This window comes from Coregonus clupeaformis, chromosome 22 (assembly GCF_020615455.1).
Source record: "Coregonus clupeaformis isolate EN_2021a chromosome 22, ASM2061545v1, whole genome shotgun sequence".
NCBI lineage: Eukaryota > Metazoa > Chordata > Actinopteri > Salmoniformes > Salmonidae > Coregonus > Coregonus clupeaformis.
In genome coordinates this window covers 1379390-1398931 of record NC_059213.1, presented here as the reverse complement: position 1 = coordinate 1398931, position 19542 = coordinate 1379390, and the positions used below count along the sequence as shown (strand labels likewise).

Genomic DNA, 19542 nt, shown 5'->3' with positions numbered 1-19542 from the left:
CTGGGCACTGGAAAACACATGAAGCTGAATACTGCCATGAATTCATACATCCGATAGCTAGCTACTGCAGTGTGTTCTAGGGGGTTTGGAAAGAGAAGCCAATAATACAAGAGTATCTAAATGACACTTGTGGAAGAAGGTGAAACGTGTGGAAGAATGTGAAACGTGAGGAAGAAGGTGAAACGTGTGGAAGGTGGTGAAACGCGTGGAAGGTTGTGAAACGCGTGGAAGGTGGTGAAACGCGTGGAAGATGGTGAAACGCGAGGAAGGTTGTGTAAAACTCACCAGGGGGGCTTGTGGGTAGAGCGAGGTGGACAGAGCATGCAGACACCAACAAGACACTTTCAGCAATTCATCTTTACTATTGAGGAAATCATGTATTGTACATTACTTATTAACACTGTCCAGCAAGGCTGAGGTTTGTGTCTGTCCAGTCAAATTCTGCTTGTAAAATCTGGATTAATAATATCTAACAAAAGGCACATCAAATCTGCAACAACAAAAAGAAGTATCCCTGAATGAATAACTTAATTGTAATTAATTATAAGAGTCAATGTTAATGTTAGTAACCATAACCCCACCATAAGTTCAGCATGCAATTCTGTTCTCACTCAGCAACTTAAACCAGCAAAATACACTAATGTTGTATTAAAAGATTATTCTTATCTTATACTTTTTGAATTCAGTATTCATGGATTTAGTTAATCATATTCCATGATTACTGAATATATTTTCACACCCATATCTGTCCATTTTATTGCATATGAAAATGTCTTATCTGACAAAAAGTACACATCAAATATTATAGCAAAGACCAAAACGAATCTCCTTATCAAAAATCAAACCCACTGCTTGAAAAAAAAGAGATAAATGCATGCAACCAGAAAAGGTTATGAATGTTAGCTTGTCCTGAGGCAGAAAGTTGTGAGTTATGGATGATAATAAAACGACAGAGCCAGACGTGAGAGTTCAGATCCTCACTGTAAGGTTGAGTCCAGTGTTGTGTGTTGGATTTAAATCCACGTGGGCGTGTACAGTAGGTGTTGTATTCGAGTGCTCTCTCCAAGATCTTCAGTGCGCTCTCTTTATGTTCATATGTGCTTCGCCATCCACTGGATGAGTAGCCAACCAGACTTCTCTGTGTATGTCTCTCCATATATAGAGTCCAGTGCCATATTTACTTGTCTCTCACGCTCTCTCCCCAGTCTCTCCTCTATCAGAAGACTAGCCTGTTGACAGTGTTGAACCCACCACCTCCTCCTCCTCCTCCTCCCCCGAAGGACCACAGCTGCCCGGGGGTTCGTTGTCGTCTGATCCATTGGGCCTGAACGAGCAGGAGGCCGAGGCCGCCTGGAGAGCTCGGGTCCGCGCGTTCAGCTCCTGTTCCTATTGGACAAAGAGAAGGAGTTTAGGACAATTAAGCACTTTGTTCAGAGGGTCGTGTTCATTAAGCACCAAATGGAAGAAAACAGACTGAAACAGGCAGGGACTACCTGGACTTGAGCAATAAGAAACGCTTACTTTAATTTTCCGTTGCAGAATGTTTTAAAACGTTGCATCTCCTAATGAACATGACCCAGGAGTTTAGGTATTCTGTCTGAGCAAGAAGATGCTGCTCTGCTGCCCTCTAGTGGTTACATTGGGATTCCTGCAACTGTGTGGTTGAAGTAATTTTGTTTTTTTTGAGAGCTTATTGACTCATGAAATTTCACTTGACTAATTGAGTCTTGAAAGCATAAGGGAAATGTGTAACATGTGTATGGTTGGCTTTCTGAACACTCGCAACATGTTTTGATCAAAGCTTGTTCAGAACTACTTTAATCCTGTCAATGGATACATGGAAAACACAGGGCCCTATTAAATTGAACATGGGCACAATTTGAAAGGATAATTTCCAAATACAGGTCCAAATGAGGAGAGCAAACCGTGACTAGACGTTACCAGAAATACCCTGAAGAATATGGAAATGTAATTGACAGACGCCCCCCGCCCCCCCCATTAAAAAAAACATATTTTCACACTATCACTGACTTTGCTGATAACCAGGGGCGCAACTTTGGTTTTAGAAGTGGGGGGGATATATATATATATTTTTTTTTTCACATTCCAATTATAAAACTGGGGGGGACAAAAATGCTATTTCAGAATGTGGGGGATCATGTCTCCCCCCGTCCCTAGTGAAAGTTGCGCCCCTGCTGATAACTACTTTGTTGAGGGAAAATGTACTGATACGATTATGATGCGTTGTCTCACCTAGCTGTCGTAAAATGAATGCATTAAATTGTAAGTCGCTCGGGAGAAGAGCGTCTGCTAAACGACTAAAAATGTAAATACGAATACATTCACCTCAGTGCTAATCAAGCAATTAGAGGAAGGTTACCGGAGGCTAGCGTGATCATAAGTGAACACATTCCACTTCCCTGGGCCAACACATTAGCATAGCCTGATGCATCACTCAGTCAGGATCACACTAAACGGTTAGGCTAATGTTAATGGCCGCGTCACCCCTCCTTGGCCTGTATTTAGTGACAGGAATGACAGGCGCCGACACAGGGTGGGACTGGAGGGCTTTTTATATAGAGATAATTGGGTTGAGTAGGAGAGAGTGAATCAGCTTTGCACCCTTCTGCTACCCTGTTATCTAAACCGGTCATGGACAGAGATGAAAGTAGAGTATTATATTATGGGCTGTTGCCCTCTAGTGGTTAAGAGGGCAGGGGTCAAATGTGAGGCTTGCACTCTGATAACCTTAAAAGGAAATCGTCTTTTTAGTTTCAAACCAAATATTAACATACTGTAAATTTAAGTGAGTAGAGCACTTGGATAGACGCAAGCAAACAGAAAACGCCTCATTCACTATACTCTACAATGGCGCCAGAGGGGATGGCTGCCGTTTTATGGACTCTTAACCAACCGTGCTAGTTTGTGGTTTAATTTGCATTGTTTGTAACTTATTTTGTACATAATGTTGCTGCTACCGTCTCTTCTGACCGAAAAGAGCTTCTGGACATCAGAACAGCGATTACTCACCTTGAACTGGATGAACACTTTTTCTTTAATGAGTCGGACGAGAGGGATTTGCTCCAGACACCCGACAGGGCCCTCATCCCAGTCATTCGCAGTAGAAAGAAAAGGAGATATCGCGGAAGGAGATCGGGGTGCCTGGTAAGGAGCCGGAGACGAGTGGCTAATCTGCCTTCGCCATCGATACTATTGGCCAATTTACAATCGCTTGGCCCCGTGTAGTTCAGTTGGTAGAGCATGGCGCTTGCAACGCCAGGGTTGTGGGTTCGTTTCCCATGGGGGGCCAGTATGAAAAAATGTATGCACTCACTAACTGTAAGTCGCTCTGGATAAGAGCATCTGCTAAATGACTAAAATGTCAAATGTAATAAAGTGGACAAACTACAAGACGATCCTACCAACGGGACATAAAAACGGTAATATCTTATGTTTCACCGAGTCATGGCTGAATGAAAACATGAATAACATACAACTGGTGGGTTATACACTGTATCGGCAGGATAGAACAGCAGCCTCTGGTAAGACAAGGGGTGGCGGTCTATGCATATTTGTAAACAACAGCTGGTGCACGATATCTAAGGAAGTCTCAAGGTTTTGCTCGCCTGAGGTAGAGTATCTCATGATCAGCTGTAGACCACACTATTTACCTAGAGAGTTTTCATCTATATTCTTTGTAGCTGTCTATTTACCACCACAAACTGATGCTGGCACTAAGACCGCACTCAATGAACTGTATACGGCCATAAGCAAACAGGAAACCGCTCATCCAGAGGCGGCACTCCTAGTGGCCGGGGACTTTAATGCAGAGAAACAAATCCGTTTTACCTCATTTCTACCAGCATGTTAAACATGCAACCAGAGGGAAAAAAAACTTTAGACCACCTTTACTCCAAACACAGAGACGCGTACAAAGCTCTCCCTCGCCCTCCATTTGGCAAATCTGACCATATTTCACTTCTCCTGATTCAGGCTTACAAACAAAAACTAAAGCAGGAAGCACCAGTCAATAAAAAAAGTGGTCAGATGAAGCAGATGCTAAGCTACAGGACTGTTTTGCTAGCACAGACTTGAATATGTTCCGGGATTCTTCCAATGGCATTGAGGAATATACCACATCAGTAACTGGCTTCATCAATAAGTGCATTGATGACGTCGTCCCCACAGTGACTGTACGTACATACCCCAACCAGAAGCCATGGATTACAGGCAACATCCGCACTGAGCTAAAGGGTAGAGCTGCCGCTTTCAAGGAGCGGGACTCTAACCCGGAACCTTATAAGAAATCCCGCTATGCCCTCCGACGAACCATCAAACAGGCAAAGAGTCAATACAGGACTAAGATCGTACTACACCGGCACCGACGCTCGTCGGATGTGGCAGGCTTGCAAACTATTACAGACTACAAAGGGAAGCACAGTCGCGAGCTGCCCAGTGACACGAGCTTACCAGACAAGCTAAATTACTTCTATGCTCGCGTCAAGGCAATTAACACGGAAACATGCATGAGAGCATCAGCTGTTCCGGACAACTGTGTGATCACGCTCTCCGTAGCCGATGTGTGTAAGACCTTTAAACAGGTCAACATTCACAAGGCCGCAAGGCCAGACGGATTACCAGGACGTGTACTCTGAGCATGCGCTGACCAACTGGCAAGTGTCTTCACTGACATTTTCAACCTCTCCCTGTCTGAGTCTGTAATACCAACATGTTTCAAGCAGACCACCATAGTCCCAGTGCCCAAGAACACTAAGGTAACCTGCCTAAATTACTACTGACCCGTAGCACTCACGTCTGTAGCCATGAAGTGCTTTGAAAGGCTGGTCATGGCTCACATCAACATCATTATCCCAGAAACCCTAGTCCCACTCCAATTTGCATACCGCCCCAACAGATCCACAGATGATGCAATCTCTAATGCGCTCCACACTACCCTTTCACACTTGGACAAAAAGGAACAGCTATGTGAGAATGCTATTCATGGTCTACAGCTCAGCGTTCAACACCATAGTGCCCTCAAAGCTCATCACTAAGCTAAGGACCCTGGGACTAAACACCTCCCTCTGCAACTGGATCATGGACTTCCTGATGGGCCGCCCCCAGGTGGTAAGGGTAGGTAACAACACATCCGCCACGCTGATCCTCAAACCGGGTGCCCCTCAGGGGTGCGTGCTCAGTCCCCTCCTCTACTCCCTGTTCACTCATGACTGCATGGCCAGGCACGACTCCAACACCATCATTAAGTTTGCCGATGACACAACAGTGGTAGGCCTGATCACCGACAAGACAGCCTATAGGGAGGAGGTCAGAGACCTGGCCGTGTGGTGCCAGGACAACAACCTCTCCCTCAACGTGATCAAGACAAAGTAGATGATTGTGGACTACAAGAAAAAGAAGAGGACCGAGCACGCCCCCATTCTCATCGATGGGGCAGTAGTGGAGCAGGTTGAGAGCTTCAAGTTCCTTGGTGTCCACATCACCAACAAACTAACATGGTCCAAGCACACCAAGACAGTCTCCCCCTAAAGAGACTGAAAAGATTTGTTATGGGTCTTCAGATCCTCAAAAGGTTCTACAGCTTCGAGAGCATCCGGACTGGTTGCATCACTGCTTGGTATGGCAACTGCTCGGCCGCAAGGCACTACAGAGGGTAGTGCGTATGGCCCAGTACATCACTGGGGCCAAGCTTCCTGCCATCCAGGACCTCTATACCAGGCGTGTCAGAGAGAGGCCCTAAAAATTGTCAGTCTCCAGCCACCCAGGGCCTCCCGAGTGGCACAGTGGTCTAAGGCACTGTGTTGCAGTGCTAGCTGTGCCACTAGAGATCTTGGTTCGGGTCAAGGCTCTGTCGCAGCCGGCCGCGACCGGGTGACCCATGGGGCGGCGCACAATTGGCCCAGCGCCATCCAGGGTAGGGGAGGGTTTGGCCGGCAGGGATGTTCTTGTCCCATCGCGCACTAGCGACTCCTGTGGCGGGCCGGGCGCAGTGCATGCTGACTCGGTCGCCAGGTGTACGGTGTTTCCTCCGACACATTAGTGCGGCTGGCTTCCGGGTTAAGCGGGCACTGTGTCAAGAAGCAGTGTGGCTTGGTTGGGTTGTGTTTCGGAGGACGCATGACTCTCGACCTTCGCCTCTCCCGTGTCCGTACGGGAGTCGCAACGATTGGACAATTGGATACCACGAAATTGGGAAGAAAAAGGGGTTAAAATACCAACAACAACAAAAAAAGACTCCAGCCACCCAAGTCAGACGGTTCTCTCTGCTACCGCACGGCAAGCAGTACCGGAGCGCAAAGTCTAGGTCCAAGAGGCTTCTAAACAGCTTCTACCCACAAGCCATAAGACTCCTGAACATCTAATCAAATGGCTACCCAGACTATTTGCATTGCCCCATCCCCCCGCTACTCTGTTTATTATCTATGCATAGTCACTTTAATAAATAACTCTACCTACATGTACAGTAAGGGAAAAAAGTATTTGATCCCCTGCTGATTTTGTACGTTTGCCCACTGACAAAGACATGATCAGTCTATAATTTTAATGGTAGGTTTATTTGAACAGCGAGAGACAGAATAACAAAATCCAGAAAAACACATGTCAAAAATGTTATTAATTGATTTGCATTTTAATGAGGGAAATAAGTATTTGACCCCTCTGCAAAACATGACTTAGTACTTGGTGGCAAAACCCTTGTTGGCAATCACAGAGGGCAGACGTTTCTTGTAGTTGGCCACCAGGTTTGCACACATCTCAGGAGGGATTTTGTTCCACTCCTCTTTGCAGATCTTCTCCAAGTCATTAAGGTTTCGAGGCTGACGTTTGGCAACTCGAACCTTCAGCTCCCTCCACAGATTTTCTATGGGATTAAGGTCTGGAGACTGGTTAAACCACTCCAGGACCTTAATGTGCTTCTTCTTGAGCCACTCCTTTGTTGCCTTGGCCGTGTGTTTTGGGTCATTGTCATGCTGGAATACCCATCCATGACCCATTTTCAATGCTCTGGCTGAGGGAAGGAGGTTCTCACCCAAGATTTGACGGTACATGGCCCCGTCCATCGTCCCTTTGATGCGGTGAAGTTGTCCTGTCCCCTTAGCAGAAAAACACCCCCAAAGCATAATGTTTCCACCTCCATGTTTGACGGTGGGGATGGTGTTCTTGGGGTCATAGGCAGCATTCCTCCTCCTCCAAACATGGCGAGTTGAGTTGATGCCAAAGAGCTCGATTTTGGTCTCATCTGGCCACAACACGTTCACCCAGTTCTCTTCTGAATCATTCAGATGTTCATTGGCAAACTTCAGACGGGCCTGTATATGTGCTTTCTTGAGCAGGGGGACCTTGCGGGCGCAGCAGGATTTCAGTCCTTCACGGCGTAGTGTGTTACTAATTGTTTTCTTGGTGACTATGGTCCCAGCTGCCTTGAGATCATTGACAAGATCCTCCCGTGTAGCTCTGGGCTGATTCCTCACCGTTCTCATGATCATTGCAACTCCACTAGGTGAGATCTTGCATGGAGCCCCAGGCCGAGGGAGATTGACAGTTCTTTTGTGTTTCTTCCATTTGCGAATAATCGCACCAACTGTTGTCACCTTCTCACCAAGCTGCTTGGCAATGGTCTTGTAGCCCATTCCAGCCTTGTGTAGGTCTACATCTTGTCCCTGACATTCTTGGAGAGCTCTTTGGTCTTGGCCATGGTGGAGAGTTTGGAATCTGATTGATTGATTGCGTCTGTAGACAGGTGTCTTTTATACAGGTAACAAACTGAGATTAGGAGCACTCCCTTTAAGAGTGTGCTCCTAATCTCAGCTCGTTACCTGTATAAAAGACACCTGGGAGCCAGAAATCTTTCTGATTGAGAGGGGTCAAATACTTATTTCCCTCATAAAATGCAAATCAATTTATACAATTTTTGACATGCGTTTTTCTGGATTTTAAAATTATAGACTGATCATTTCTTTGTCAGTGGGCAAACGTACAAAAATCAGCAGCGGATCAAATACTTTTTTTCCCCTCACTGTACATATTACCTCGACTAACCGGTGCCCCCGCACATTGACTCTGTACCGGTACCCCCTGTATATAGCCTCGCTATTGTAATTTTTACTGCTGCTCTTTAATTATTTGTTAGTTTTATTTCGTATTATTTTATATTGTATTTTTTGTGTGATTTTTTTTGGTATTCTTTCTTAAAACTGCATTGTTGGTTAAGGGCTTGTAAGTAAGCATTTCACTGTAAGGTCTACACCTGTTATATTCGGCTCATGTGACAAATAAAATGTAATTTGATTTCGATTTGTAACTCTTCATACCCCCTCCTCTCACCTGTAAAAAGAGCTTGTTGTCCTTGGTGACGGCGTCCATCAGTTCTTTCTGCAGCGGAGGTTCAGAGCCCAGTCTCATGCCGTTGGCCGTCACTCCCCCGGTACTGTTCTGCCCCGCGGTAAAGTCCTGCTTCCGGTAGATCAGCACGTAGGCTGTGTCCTTGGGGAAACGGTTGGTGATGTTCTGAACCGACCCCAACGAAGTGAATGTCACCCTGCTGTCGTTAAACAGCAGCCAATCCCGGGCCGCCTGGCCTCCGCACACCTCCTCCACTTCCTGTTTGGGAGGAGTCGCCCCCAGTGTGGCAGAGCAAGTGGGTGCAATGGGCTCAGTCTGCCCGTTCCCAGGCTCCTCCCCCAGGGTAAGGTGATTGGCTAGGTGGTGTTGGGCGCCGTCGGCCCCGTTGAGGTTGCGGCCGTAGGAGTAGTAATGGCCGCTCTCCGACGACAACCCAGAATGCATCACTACGGAGCTGAGGACGTAGGGAACTAACTGGGCCGCCGGCCACACCCCTACCTCAGTTTCTCCTCCGTTCATCCCGTTCTCGCCCTCTATCCCACCCTCCTCCTCTTCCTCTCTCCGCGACGGCTTCAGTTTCTTGGCTAGGTTTTCGCTGCTCTCGGGTGAGTCCACTTGGAGTGGAGAGGATGGTGGTGAGGAAGAGGACGAAGAGTGTTTGGGTGGAGGGGCGTGCACGGGCAGTCTCATGAGCGGCGGTATGGTGACGTTGTCCAGGATCTTGCGGCGCACGTGGCACTTGGCGTCGTAGGAGAACCTCAGCAGCGTGAGGATGAGGTACTCGGGCGCCGCCACCACCCTCATCCCCCGCTCCGCCCGCTGCAGCGAGCCGCACTTCTGGCAGAAGTAGGCGTTCTCCTTATCAAGGATCTCTGGTGCCAGGAAGTAGTCCACCAGGTCAGGAACAGACAGCGGTGGCTCACTGGACGCTTGGGCAAAATGGACGCCGGTGGTGGAGGCCGCGGCAGGTTTGGGAGAAGGGCCTATTTCGGGAGCCTCGCTGCCCCCGTTGACAGCCCCCTGGCAGGGGCCCCGGGGTTCCTCTGATGGGCCCCCGGTCTGAAGAGGGCTGGTGGTGGTGGAGGGACAGAATGCCAGGGACAGGTCAGTGAAAGGTTCTTCTTTCTCCGAGACGCCGTTACATGCCATGCAGCGGATACCCGTGCTCAGCCTGCCTCTGAACATCCTCTCAATCAGCGTCCTCTCGTCATTCTCCTCGGACTTCGCCTCCACAGGGGCCACGGGTGACACTCCGGCGTCCTCCGCGGAGGTTTGACCCCCGGTGTCGTCGCTCGGTCTGTTGCTAGGGGAGATGACATTTGGCTTGGCTGACATGAGGACCTGGATGGTTTTCTCCTCTTCGTGTAACCTTGGCAACAGAACGCGAGGAGAAAAGAAAACATTTTACAAAAAATACAATATGCAAATGAATGCAACAGCATAATAAATGGAGATGTCCTTTTCAATAACACCCATTGAGTGAACATCAATTCTATAACTTCTTAAGATCCTTCTCTCAAAACACTCTCCAGACAAACACACGCTAGATTCATACATTCTTGCCATCTATACCGGGAGTCTTAAAGGTTTTAGGAGTTGTAGGGTGCTCCAGCAATCTACTAGATGGCATACCTACCTGTCCAGGAGGAAGGAGTTGTAGGGTGCTCCAGTAGTCTACTAGGTGGTGTACCTACCTGTCCAGGAGGAAGGAGTTGTAGGGTGCTCCAGTAGTCTACTAGATGGTGTACCTACCTGTCCAGGAGGAAGGAGTTGTAGGGTGCTCCAGCTGTCTACTAGATGGCTACCTACCTGTCCAGGAGGAAGGAGTTGTAGGGTGCTCCAGCAATCTACTAGATGGCATACCTACCTGTCCAGGAGGAAGGAGTTGTAGGGTGCTCCAGTAGTCTACTAGATGGTGTACCTACCTGTCCAGGAGGAAGGAGTTGTAGGGTGCTCCAGTAGTCTACTAGATGGTGTACCTACCTGTCCAGGAGGAAGGAGTTGTAGGGTGCTCCAGTAGTCTACTAGGTGGTGTACCTACCTGTCCAGGAGGAAGGAGTTGTAGGGTGCTCCAGCTGTCTACTAGATGGCGTACCTACCTGTCCAGGAGGAAGGAGTTGTAGGGTGCTCCAGTAGTCTACTAGATGGCGTACCTACCTGTCCAGGAGGAAGGAGTTGTAGGGTGCTCCAGTAGTCTACTAGGTGGTGTACCTACCTGTCCAGGAGGAAGGAGTTGTAGGGTGCTCCAGCTGTCTACTAGATGGCGTACCTACCTGTCCAGGAGGAAGGAGTTGTAGGGTGCTCCAGCTGTCTACTAGATGGCGTACCTACCTGTCCAGGAGGAAGGAGTTGTAGGGTGCTCCAGTAGTCTACTAGGTGGCGTACCTACCTGTCCAGGAGGAAGGAGTTGTAGGGTGCTCCAGCTGTCTACTAGATGGCGTACCTACCTGTCCAGGAGGAAGGAGTTGTAGGGTGCTCCAGTAGTCTACTAGATGGTGTACCTACCTGTCCAGGAGGAAGCGGAGGTACTCAGAACAGTCCTGCTGGGAACCTGCATTGAACCAGGGGGGCCGAGACGCCTCAAAGAAGAGTCTGGGGGCGTACGCTGCCCTCTGCAGGAGACACACACACACACTGAATGACCACTCACCGAAGACACACACCAAGTGAAAGATCAGTGTTAGATCAATAGTAATTTCCATTGAAAACGCGATGGCCACCAACAGCCAAGGGAGACAAACCTGGGTGTGTGAGAGGAAGGCGAAGAGGAGCTGCAGTTTCTTCATCAGTGTGTTGGCAGTGGCATCATTCAGATGTAACGATAAGACATGCCTCCTGAAACTGGAAGAGAAAGGTAGAATGGTTCATGCATAGCAGAACATAAGACCTTCCTACAGAAATATTTCAGCATTATATCATTCTATTGAGAGCGGATTCAAGCAAGAATGTCTATAGACAGCTTTGTTAACAATGTGGTCAATTCAATATTAATGCAACGTGTAGTTGTGTGTGTGTGTGTGTGTGTGTGTACACTAAATCCACTACTCACTCTGTAGCTGAGAAGAGAGTCTGTATGATGCTGTTCATGTAGCAGGTGTTTCCCAGGTTGATGAGGCCAGTCTTGCCCGTCTCAGACTTGCCAGCCAGCCTCAGCAGCCCTGAGGCAAATGAGTTGGACTGGGACGTCCAGGCACTTTGGTTCAGAACCAGCTTGATCTTCTCCTCACTGGGCCCGGGTAGCTCCTAGGGGGCGGGGGGGGAGACTACAGCTTTCAGACACGCCATACATCTGTTTACCATACATGATCTGCATAGTATTGTACACTCAGAATTTTAAAAAGGTCTATACTACAATAGCGACAGTAAATTAAAGATATTTCCAATCATTCACGACGTCACAAACATTACAGTTGGTCACATAAATGATGTAAACCTACTTTTCCCCCATGTCAGGTGGACCATAATATAAGGACAGTAAATGTTTCTGATACATAAAAAAAAGGACAACACTGGTTGTTAAGGTGTCTTACTTTGATGGCCTCCAGGATGTTGTCGTAGAGGTCAGGGAAGCCAGAGTACTGGTACATCATACAGTGGATGAGCTCTGTGAAGTGGAGCAGGAAAACCTTATTGGTGGGCACGCCGTCCCTCTTCAGACTCTGAACCAGCTCCACCACATGTGGCACCACCTGGGGAACACACAGTCAATGTATTGAAGACTCCATTCACATTTTAGTCATTTAGCAGACTTGTAGTTAGTGCATTCATCCTAAGATGGCTAGGTGAGACAACCAACATATCACAGTCGTAGTCAATCTATCCTCAATAAAGAAGTTATCAGCAAGGTCAGTGCTGGTAGACGATGTTCTTGGTCATATGCACATCACATCTGTCGTAATCTGTTACAAGGTGGAAAGGTGCAGTGGAGGAAACTAGGCACTGCATATAGCAGAGGAACACCACTAAACACACTGATTTAGTGACTGGTAAAAACAACCTTCACATGCTACATTAAACTTCCCTTTTTGTCATGGGGGGGTCACATTGACTTAAATGTACTCAACCTTTTAAAATGAATTGACAATCACGGCTGATGAAAACACCACCAGCCATCTAAAGGACCATCATGGTGCTTTAAACACTTTACACATCATTAGTGGAAGAGCCCTGCTGAGAGGAGAGTGCTTATGGGAAATGGGGCCTGAAGGTGTTTCAGCTAAATAGAGGGAATGAGGGAGGAGATGACATGCGTTGTGCAATAGAATGAGTTGTATTGTGTGTGTGTGTGTGTGTGTGTGTTTCTTACCAAGTGGAAGGCCTCAGGTGAGTGTTGGAAACTCAGCAGCATGTGGGAGAGAACCACTAGGGCCCCCTGCCGCACAATGGGGTACCACAGACGGTTTAACACCTACACACACACACACACACACACACAAGAAACATGGTCAAAAATAAACATACAGCATATGCATTGCACATACACTGACACAGAAACACACAGTTCAGAAGATTAGTGATATACAGTGCCTACGGAAAGTATTCAGACCCCTTGACTTTTTCCACATTGTTACAGCCTTATTCTAAAAATGATTAAATAAAAACAAATCCTCACCAGTCCACACACTATACCCCATAATGACAAAGCGAAAACAGGTTTTTAAAATGTTTTGCAAATGTATAAAAATTAAAATACCTTATTTACATAAGTATTCAGACCCTTTGCTATGAGACTTGAAATTGAGCTCAGGTGCATCCTGTTTCCATTGATCATCCTTGAGATGTTTCTACAACTTGGAGTCCACCAGTTGTAAATTCAATTGATTGGACATGATTTGGAAAGGCACACACTTGTCTATATAAGGTCCCACAGTTGACAGTGCATGTCAGAGCAAAAACCAAGCCATGAGGTCAAAGGAATTGTCCGTAGAGCTCCGTGACAGGATTGTGTCGAAGCACAGATCTGGGGAAGGGTACCAAAAAATGTCTGCAGCATTGAAGGTCCCCAAGAACACAGTGGGCTCCATCATTCTTAAATGGAAGAAGTTTGGAACCACCCACTCTTCCTAGAGCTGGCCACCCGGCCAAACTGAGCAATCGGGGGAGAAGGGCCTTGGTCAGGGAGGTAACCAAGAACCCAATGGTCACTCTGACAGAGCTCTAGAGTTCCTCTGTGGAGATGGGTGAATCTTCCAAAAGGACAACCATCTCTGCAGCACTCCACCAATCAGGCCTTTATGGTAGAGTGGCCAGACGGAAGCCACTCCTCAGTAAAAGGCACATGATAGCCCGCTTGGAGTTTGACAAAAGGCACCTAAAGGACTCTCAGACCATGAGAAACAAGATTCTCTGGTCTGATGAAACCAAGATTGAACTCTTTGGCCTGAATGCCAAGCGTCACGTCGAGGAAACCTGGCACCATCCCTACGGTGAATCACGGTGGTGGCAGCATCATGCTGTGGGGATGTTTGTCAGCGGCAGGGACTGGGAGACTAGTCAGGAGAGGGAAAGATGAACAGAGGTGGCCCAGCCAGAGCCCGGACTTGAACCCGATCTAACAACTCTGGAGAGACCTGTGCACCAACGCTCCCCATCCAACTTGACAGAGCTTGAGAGGATCTGCAGAGAAGAATGGGAGAAACTCCTCAAATACAGGTGTGCCAAGCTTGTTGCGTCATACTCAAGAAGACTCGATGCTATAATTGCTGCCAAAGGTGCGTCAACAAAGTACTGAGTAAAGGGTCTGAATACTTATGTAAATGTTATGTTTTAGATTTTTTATAAATTAGCAAACATTTCTGAAAACCTGTTTTTGCTTTGCCATTAAGGGGTATTGTGTGTATTGATGAGGATAAAAAATAAAAATAATTTTTTTTGAATAAGGGTGAAACGTAACAAAATGTGGAAAAAGTCCAGGGGTCTGAATACTTTCCGAAGGCACTGTAGCTAGACACCATAATGACCAAACTACAGGAACAGATTTTCATCCATGTGATCATCTATTCATCAGTTCTAACTGATGTTACTCTGTAGTTATAGATGCTATTACCACAGAGTTTGTAAACCTAGAGGCGCAACATTGCGAGACTTCCGGGAATTCCTGCGAAACAGACCAGGCCGGGGTTTGAGAAGTCAATGAGAAGTGAAAATTCTTCCTTAGTTGTGAATTGTCTCAAAATCTAAAGGCACAACCTAGAGTCAAGCCAATGAGCTTGGGTGCATCCTACACACACACACACAAAGAAACATGGTCAAAAATAATCATACAGCATAAGTATATACACGTACACTGACACAGAAACACACAATTCAGAAGATAAGTGATATTGTGGCGCAGTGGTCTAAGGCACTGCATCGCAGTGCTAGCTGTGCCACTAGTGACCGGGAGACCCATGGGGCTGCGCACAATTTGCCCAGCGTCGTCCAGGGTAGGGGAGGGAATAGCCGGCAGGGATGTAGCGCAGTTGGTAGAGCATGGCGTTTGCAATGCCAGGGTTGTGGGTTCGATTCCCACGGGGGGCCAGTATGAAAAAAATAATGTATGCACTCACTAAGTCGCTCTGGATAAGAGCGTCTGCTAAATGACAAAAAAAAATTAAAAGGTCTTAAGTAGTTGAACCTGTTATTACTCCAACCTTGTGAAAGTGACAAACTGACACATTTTCATTTTAGTCAAAAACAACTTTATACTGAAGGAATGCCTTTGATTTGACGGCCTGCACATGCGCAGTTTGGCGCTAGACGACCGTTAGACCAGATGACGTGTTTCTATGCATGTGCTTAGCTTGCCAACATCGCCATGACATCGCGTACACAGTGCCTTGCAAAAGTATTCATCCCCCTTGGCGTTTTTACTATTTTGTTGCATTACAACCTGTAATTTAAATTTATTTTTATATCATGTAATGGACATACACAAAATAGTCCAAAGTGGAATGAAAAAAATAACTTGTTTCCAAAAATTCTAAAAAATAAATAACGGAAAAGTGGTGCGTGCATATGTATTCACCCCCTTTGTTATGAAGCCCCTAAATAAGATCTGGTGCAACCAATTACCTTCAGAAGTCACATCATTAGTTAAATAAAGTCCACCTGTGTGCAATCTAAGTGTCACATGATCACAGTATATATACACACACACACACCTGTTCTGAAAGGCCCCAGAGTCTGCAACACCACTAAGCAAAGGGCACCACAAAGCAAGCGGCACCATGAAGGCCAAGGAGCTCTCCAAACAGGTCAGGGACAAAGTTGTGGAGAAGTACAGATCAGGGTTGGGTTATAAAGAAATATCTGAAACTTTGAACATCCCACAGAGCACAATTAAATCCTTTATTAAAAAATGGAAAGAATATGGCACCACAACAAACCTGCCAAGAGAGGGCCGCCCACCAAAACTCATGGATCAGGCAAGGAGGGCATTAAATCAGAGAGGCAACAAAGAGACCAACGATAACCCTGAAGGAGCTGCAAAGCTCCACAGCGGAGATTGGAGTATCTGTCCATAGGACCACTTCAAGCCATATACTCCACAGAGATGGGCTTTACAAAAGAGTGGCCAGAAAAAAGCCATTGCTTAAAGAAAAAAATAAGCAAACACATTTGGTGTTCGCCAAAAGCCATGTGGGAGACTCCTCAAACATATGGAAGAAGGTACTCTGGTCAGTTTAGACTAAAATTGAGCTTTTTGGCCATCAAGGAAAACGCTATGTCTGGCGCAAACCCAACACCTCTCATCACCCCTAGAACACCATGTTTTTCCCATCGGTAGGGACTGGGAAACTGGTCAGAATTGAAGGAATTCTAAATACAGGGAAATTCTTGAAGGAAACCTGTTTCAGTCTTCCAGAGATTTGAGACTGGGACGGAGGTTCACCTTCCAGCAGGACAATGACCCTAAGCATACTGCTAAAGCAACACTCGAGTGGTTTAAGGGGAAACATTTAAATGTCTTGGAATGGCCTAATCAAAGCCCAGACCTCAATCCAATTGAGAATCTGTGGTATGACAAAGATTGCTGTACACCAGCGGGACCCATCCAACTTGAAGGAGCTGGAGCACTTTTGCCTTGAAGAATGGGCAAAAATCCCAGTGTCTAGATGTGCCAAGCTTAGAGACATACCCCAAGAGACTTGCAGCTGTAATTGCTGCAAAAGGTGGCTCTACAAAGTATTGACTTTGGGGGGGTGAATAGTTATGCACGCTCAAGTTCAGTTTTTTGTTTTATTTCTTGTTTGTTTCACAAGAAAAAATATTTTGCATCTTCAAAGTAGTAGGCATGTTGTGTAAATCAAGAAATACAAACCCACCCCCAAAAAATCAATTTTAATTCCAGGTTGTTAGGCAACAAAATAGGAAAAATGCAAAGGAGGGTGAATACATTCGCAAGCCACTGTAAGTGTGATCGGGGATTTCTATTGGAGAAGCAGTTTCTGCCGATCTTCATACCGATCTTCATACCATCTGAAGTCATTGGTACATGGACAGTCCCTGCTGTGGTCATAGTGGTCAGTACACTACCCACCAGTTCAATCTTGAGCAGGGTGACATCTATGAGGATGGTGAACTTCTGCACCGCAGCCAGCCCCTTCAGCAGGGCAATGACCCATGTGTCCACATGGTGGGCTAGAGGCCAGGACAACCAGTCAATCATCCTGAGGATGGAAAAAGAGAAACGGAGGGAGAGAGGTAGATGGAGAAAGAGAGAACGGTATATAAGGGCAGAAAAGTTATATTAAAATCACTACATCCATCTAGTGTACACACTGCAAATACAACAGACTAATTTAATCAGTTTAGCTAATGAAAAAACAACAGTAAAAGGCACCCAGTGACCTGCAGAGTGCTTGAGTCATGCTGGTGTCTTTGACGTTCTGGTCGGTGGTAAGGCTCTTGATGAGAACTGTGATCATCTGGAGAGGTATGTGCTGGACCAGGCTGGCTAGGGCAATGGAGGGGTCGAAGGAAGGGTCTGTGCAGAACACAAAACAAACTGTAGTACACCAATAACAGTACAATTGACGGTCACAGCTTATGACATCTGGCACAATTGTATTCAAATGTATTGTTCACAACCTCTACCCTAACCAAGTGACCCAATTCAACGATGGGTTTGAAGTCTGATATTGAGCGGTGCACTCTGTACCACCCTGGATCATTAAAATGACAGAGGTTACTGTTCCAAGTCTCAATCATGTGCTAACAAGCCTGACATTCCTAGTTTTTCCATAGGTGGGTGAAGGTCAAATTATGCCTGCATTAGCAAATAGTATTCTGTACTTTACTTCTGTACAGTAAAAATGGATACGGTATTTGAAACTGCTCATTTATTTCAAAATATATTATTAGTGAATAGACGACTAGTGTGAGGCATTGATGTATAGACACATACAGTGAAATGTGATTGTGTGTGTGTGTGCATTCATCTGTGACTGTGTGTGGTGCTCCCTCCTCTCAGTCTCACCGGTGGAGGAGATTATAGCGAACACCTCCTGCAGAGAGGGCAGCAGCGTGGCCGGCTCCGCCTTCCAGATGTTCTGCAGTAATGTGCTGACCTTGGTCACCTGTTCCACATACTCCCTCAGCTCCCGCTCCTGGCTGGCTGGACAGTGGAAGTACCCGATTGTCCTCACCAACTGCTGGCAGAACAGAATGGCCACCTTCTCCCGGGGGATGCACTGTACGAAGTCTGAGAGCATTGTGGCGAGACGGGCACACAGGGCTGGCTCAGGCCGTTCGCACACCATCCTTAGGACTTCTGTCTGGATGATGGTGAAGATATCAAGCACAGAGGGGCAGCTGATCAGCAGCCGCAGGCAGCCATGGATGTAGTCCACCACGGCCGGGTTCTTGCGGTCTAGGGGGCCGTAGCCCTGCTGTAACAGGCCCAGGACAAAGTCTTTGCTGAAGAAGAGCTCAAAATCAGCGCGGTGGTAGCGGGCGTAGGCCTCCAGCACCTGGAAGCCCACCTGTTTCTGGAAGGCGTCTTCGCCCAGGAGGATGAGGCGAGTGGTGAGTGTGTACAGGGCCTGGCATTGTTCCTCCGTGACCTCTTTCTCTGCGGCTTCAACTACCTTCTTCACGATGGCCTTCTTCACTGGGACTGAGTGAGAGGAGCTGACCAGCGCTTCCAGAATCTTGTCCATGATGGCGGTCGATCTATATAGCTGTGAGGGGAAAGATCGGGGAGCAGTCCACACCTAAAATAGGAGAGCGAGCAGGACATCAACCACCATTAGTGACCAGTTACTTATTCTGGCTAGCTTTCCATTTCTTCATGGCATGTCCAACATAGCTAGCTACACGTATGATTCGGTCAATAACTTGTAAATAACATAAACTGAAGTTGTTTTTACCATTACTTACAGTTGCTGAAAAGTTGTAGAACACAGCAATATCAAAAGGCTATAAAGCTAGCCACAGGTAAACAAAAACACAGGATCCTGGCTGCTTTGGATTATCATCAAAGTTAGCTAATTTAGCTAGCTAAACAAGTTAACACATTGGAGCTAGTTAGTTACCGTAACCACAAGCGGCATGTTATCGAATTCAAATTATCTGAGATTAAAGGCATTGATGCACAAATAAAACATGTGTGGATGGCAAACTTTAAACGCCATCTAGTTAGCTAGTGTTCTTTAACAAACTAGCTAGCTATGCTAGCATGACGTTCGCTGTGTATGGAAATTGAAACAAAGCAGGCCGGAGATGTCGCTGACTGAGCAGAAATGTATCTTCCCAAACATATCACTTACCAATATAATTCATAATACCAGCATCCGATGAAAATATCATAAAATGCCAGTTGACATTAGTTGCCTGTTGACAGCTCATCCATTTCTTATTTTGATGTTATTTGGTAAAATCAGCTGATTTAAAAGACCTGCAGAAACGTCATTCCGATGGACCACGAATTTTTCTAGGAGCCTTCTGCTTTTGACCATCTCATTGCCTGTTTACAAAGAACGAAAATGGCGTGTATAAAATAAAATATGAACATTCTTAAACTTTTTGTGGATTACAGGTTTGTTTAAATACAAATATATACATACTGACAATGGTTTGTAATGACTTAAAACAAAATGTATTATTCCACCGACTTTGTCCTTTCACGCACTAACTGAGCTCATAACCATTGCAGAGGCATAGCATTTACACTGGTAGATGTAGCAGATGTGTTTTAAGTCA

At 46.4% G+C, this 19542-nt stretch overlaps 1 protein-coding gene across 2 annotated transcripts; it reads right to left on the bottom strand.

Moving 5' to 3' along the window:
• Nucleotides 1-338: 338 nt before the first annotated feature.
• usp38 (ubiquitin specific peptidase 38) lies at nucleotides 339-19534 on the bottom strand. 2 transcript variants are annotated; one of them, XM_041843269.2, is made up of 12 exons: nucleotides 19407-19534; nucleotides 19110-19306; nucleotides 17819-18554; nucleotides 17191-17326; nucleotides 16880-17009; nucleotides 12665-12766; nucleotides 11889-12047; nucleotides 11408-11601; nucleotides 11100-11199; nucleotides 10864-10970; nucleotides 8341-9727; nucleotides 339-1386 (listed from the first exon to the last, which is right to left on the bottom strand). In XM_041843269.2, the coding sequence occupies exons 3-12, from the start codon at nucleotides 18498-18500 to the stop codon at nucleotides 1225-1227; spliced, it is 3159 nt and encodes a 1052-aa protein (XP_041699203.2). In that variant the 5' UTR covers nucleotides 18501-18554; nucleotides 19110-19306; nucleotides 19407-19534; the 3' UTR covers nucleotides 339-1224. The 2 variants fall into 2 exon arrangements, with proteins under 2 accessions (XP_041699203.2, XP_045062294.1); XM_045206359.1 differs by having other exon boundaries at nucleotides 19110-19534.
• Between the last annotated feature and the right edge of the window lie 8 nt (nucleotides 19535-19542).

Bases quoted from the DNA above. Each gene is read 5' to 3' on its own strand.
- usp38 (XM_045206359.1), bottom strand. From the start codon at position 18,500: ATGGACAAGATTCTGGAAGCGCTGGTCAGCTCCTCTCACTCAGTCCCA. The intron at 17,327-17,818 runs GTGAGACTGAGA...TGTTCTGCACAG, and splicing joins CGCTATAATCTCCTCCACCG to ACCCTTCCTTCGACCCCTCC. The intron at 9,728-10,863 runs GTAGGTACACCA...TCTGTTGCCAAG, and splicing joins CTCCGCTTCCTCCTGGACAG to GTTACACGAAGAGGAGAAAA.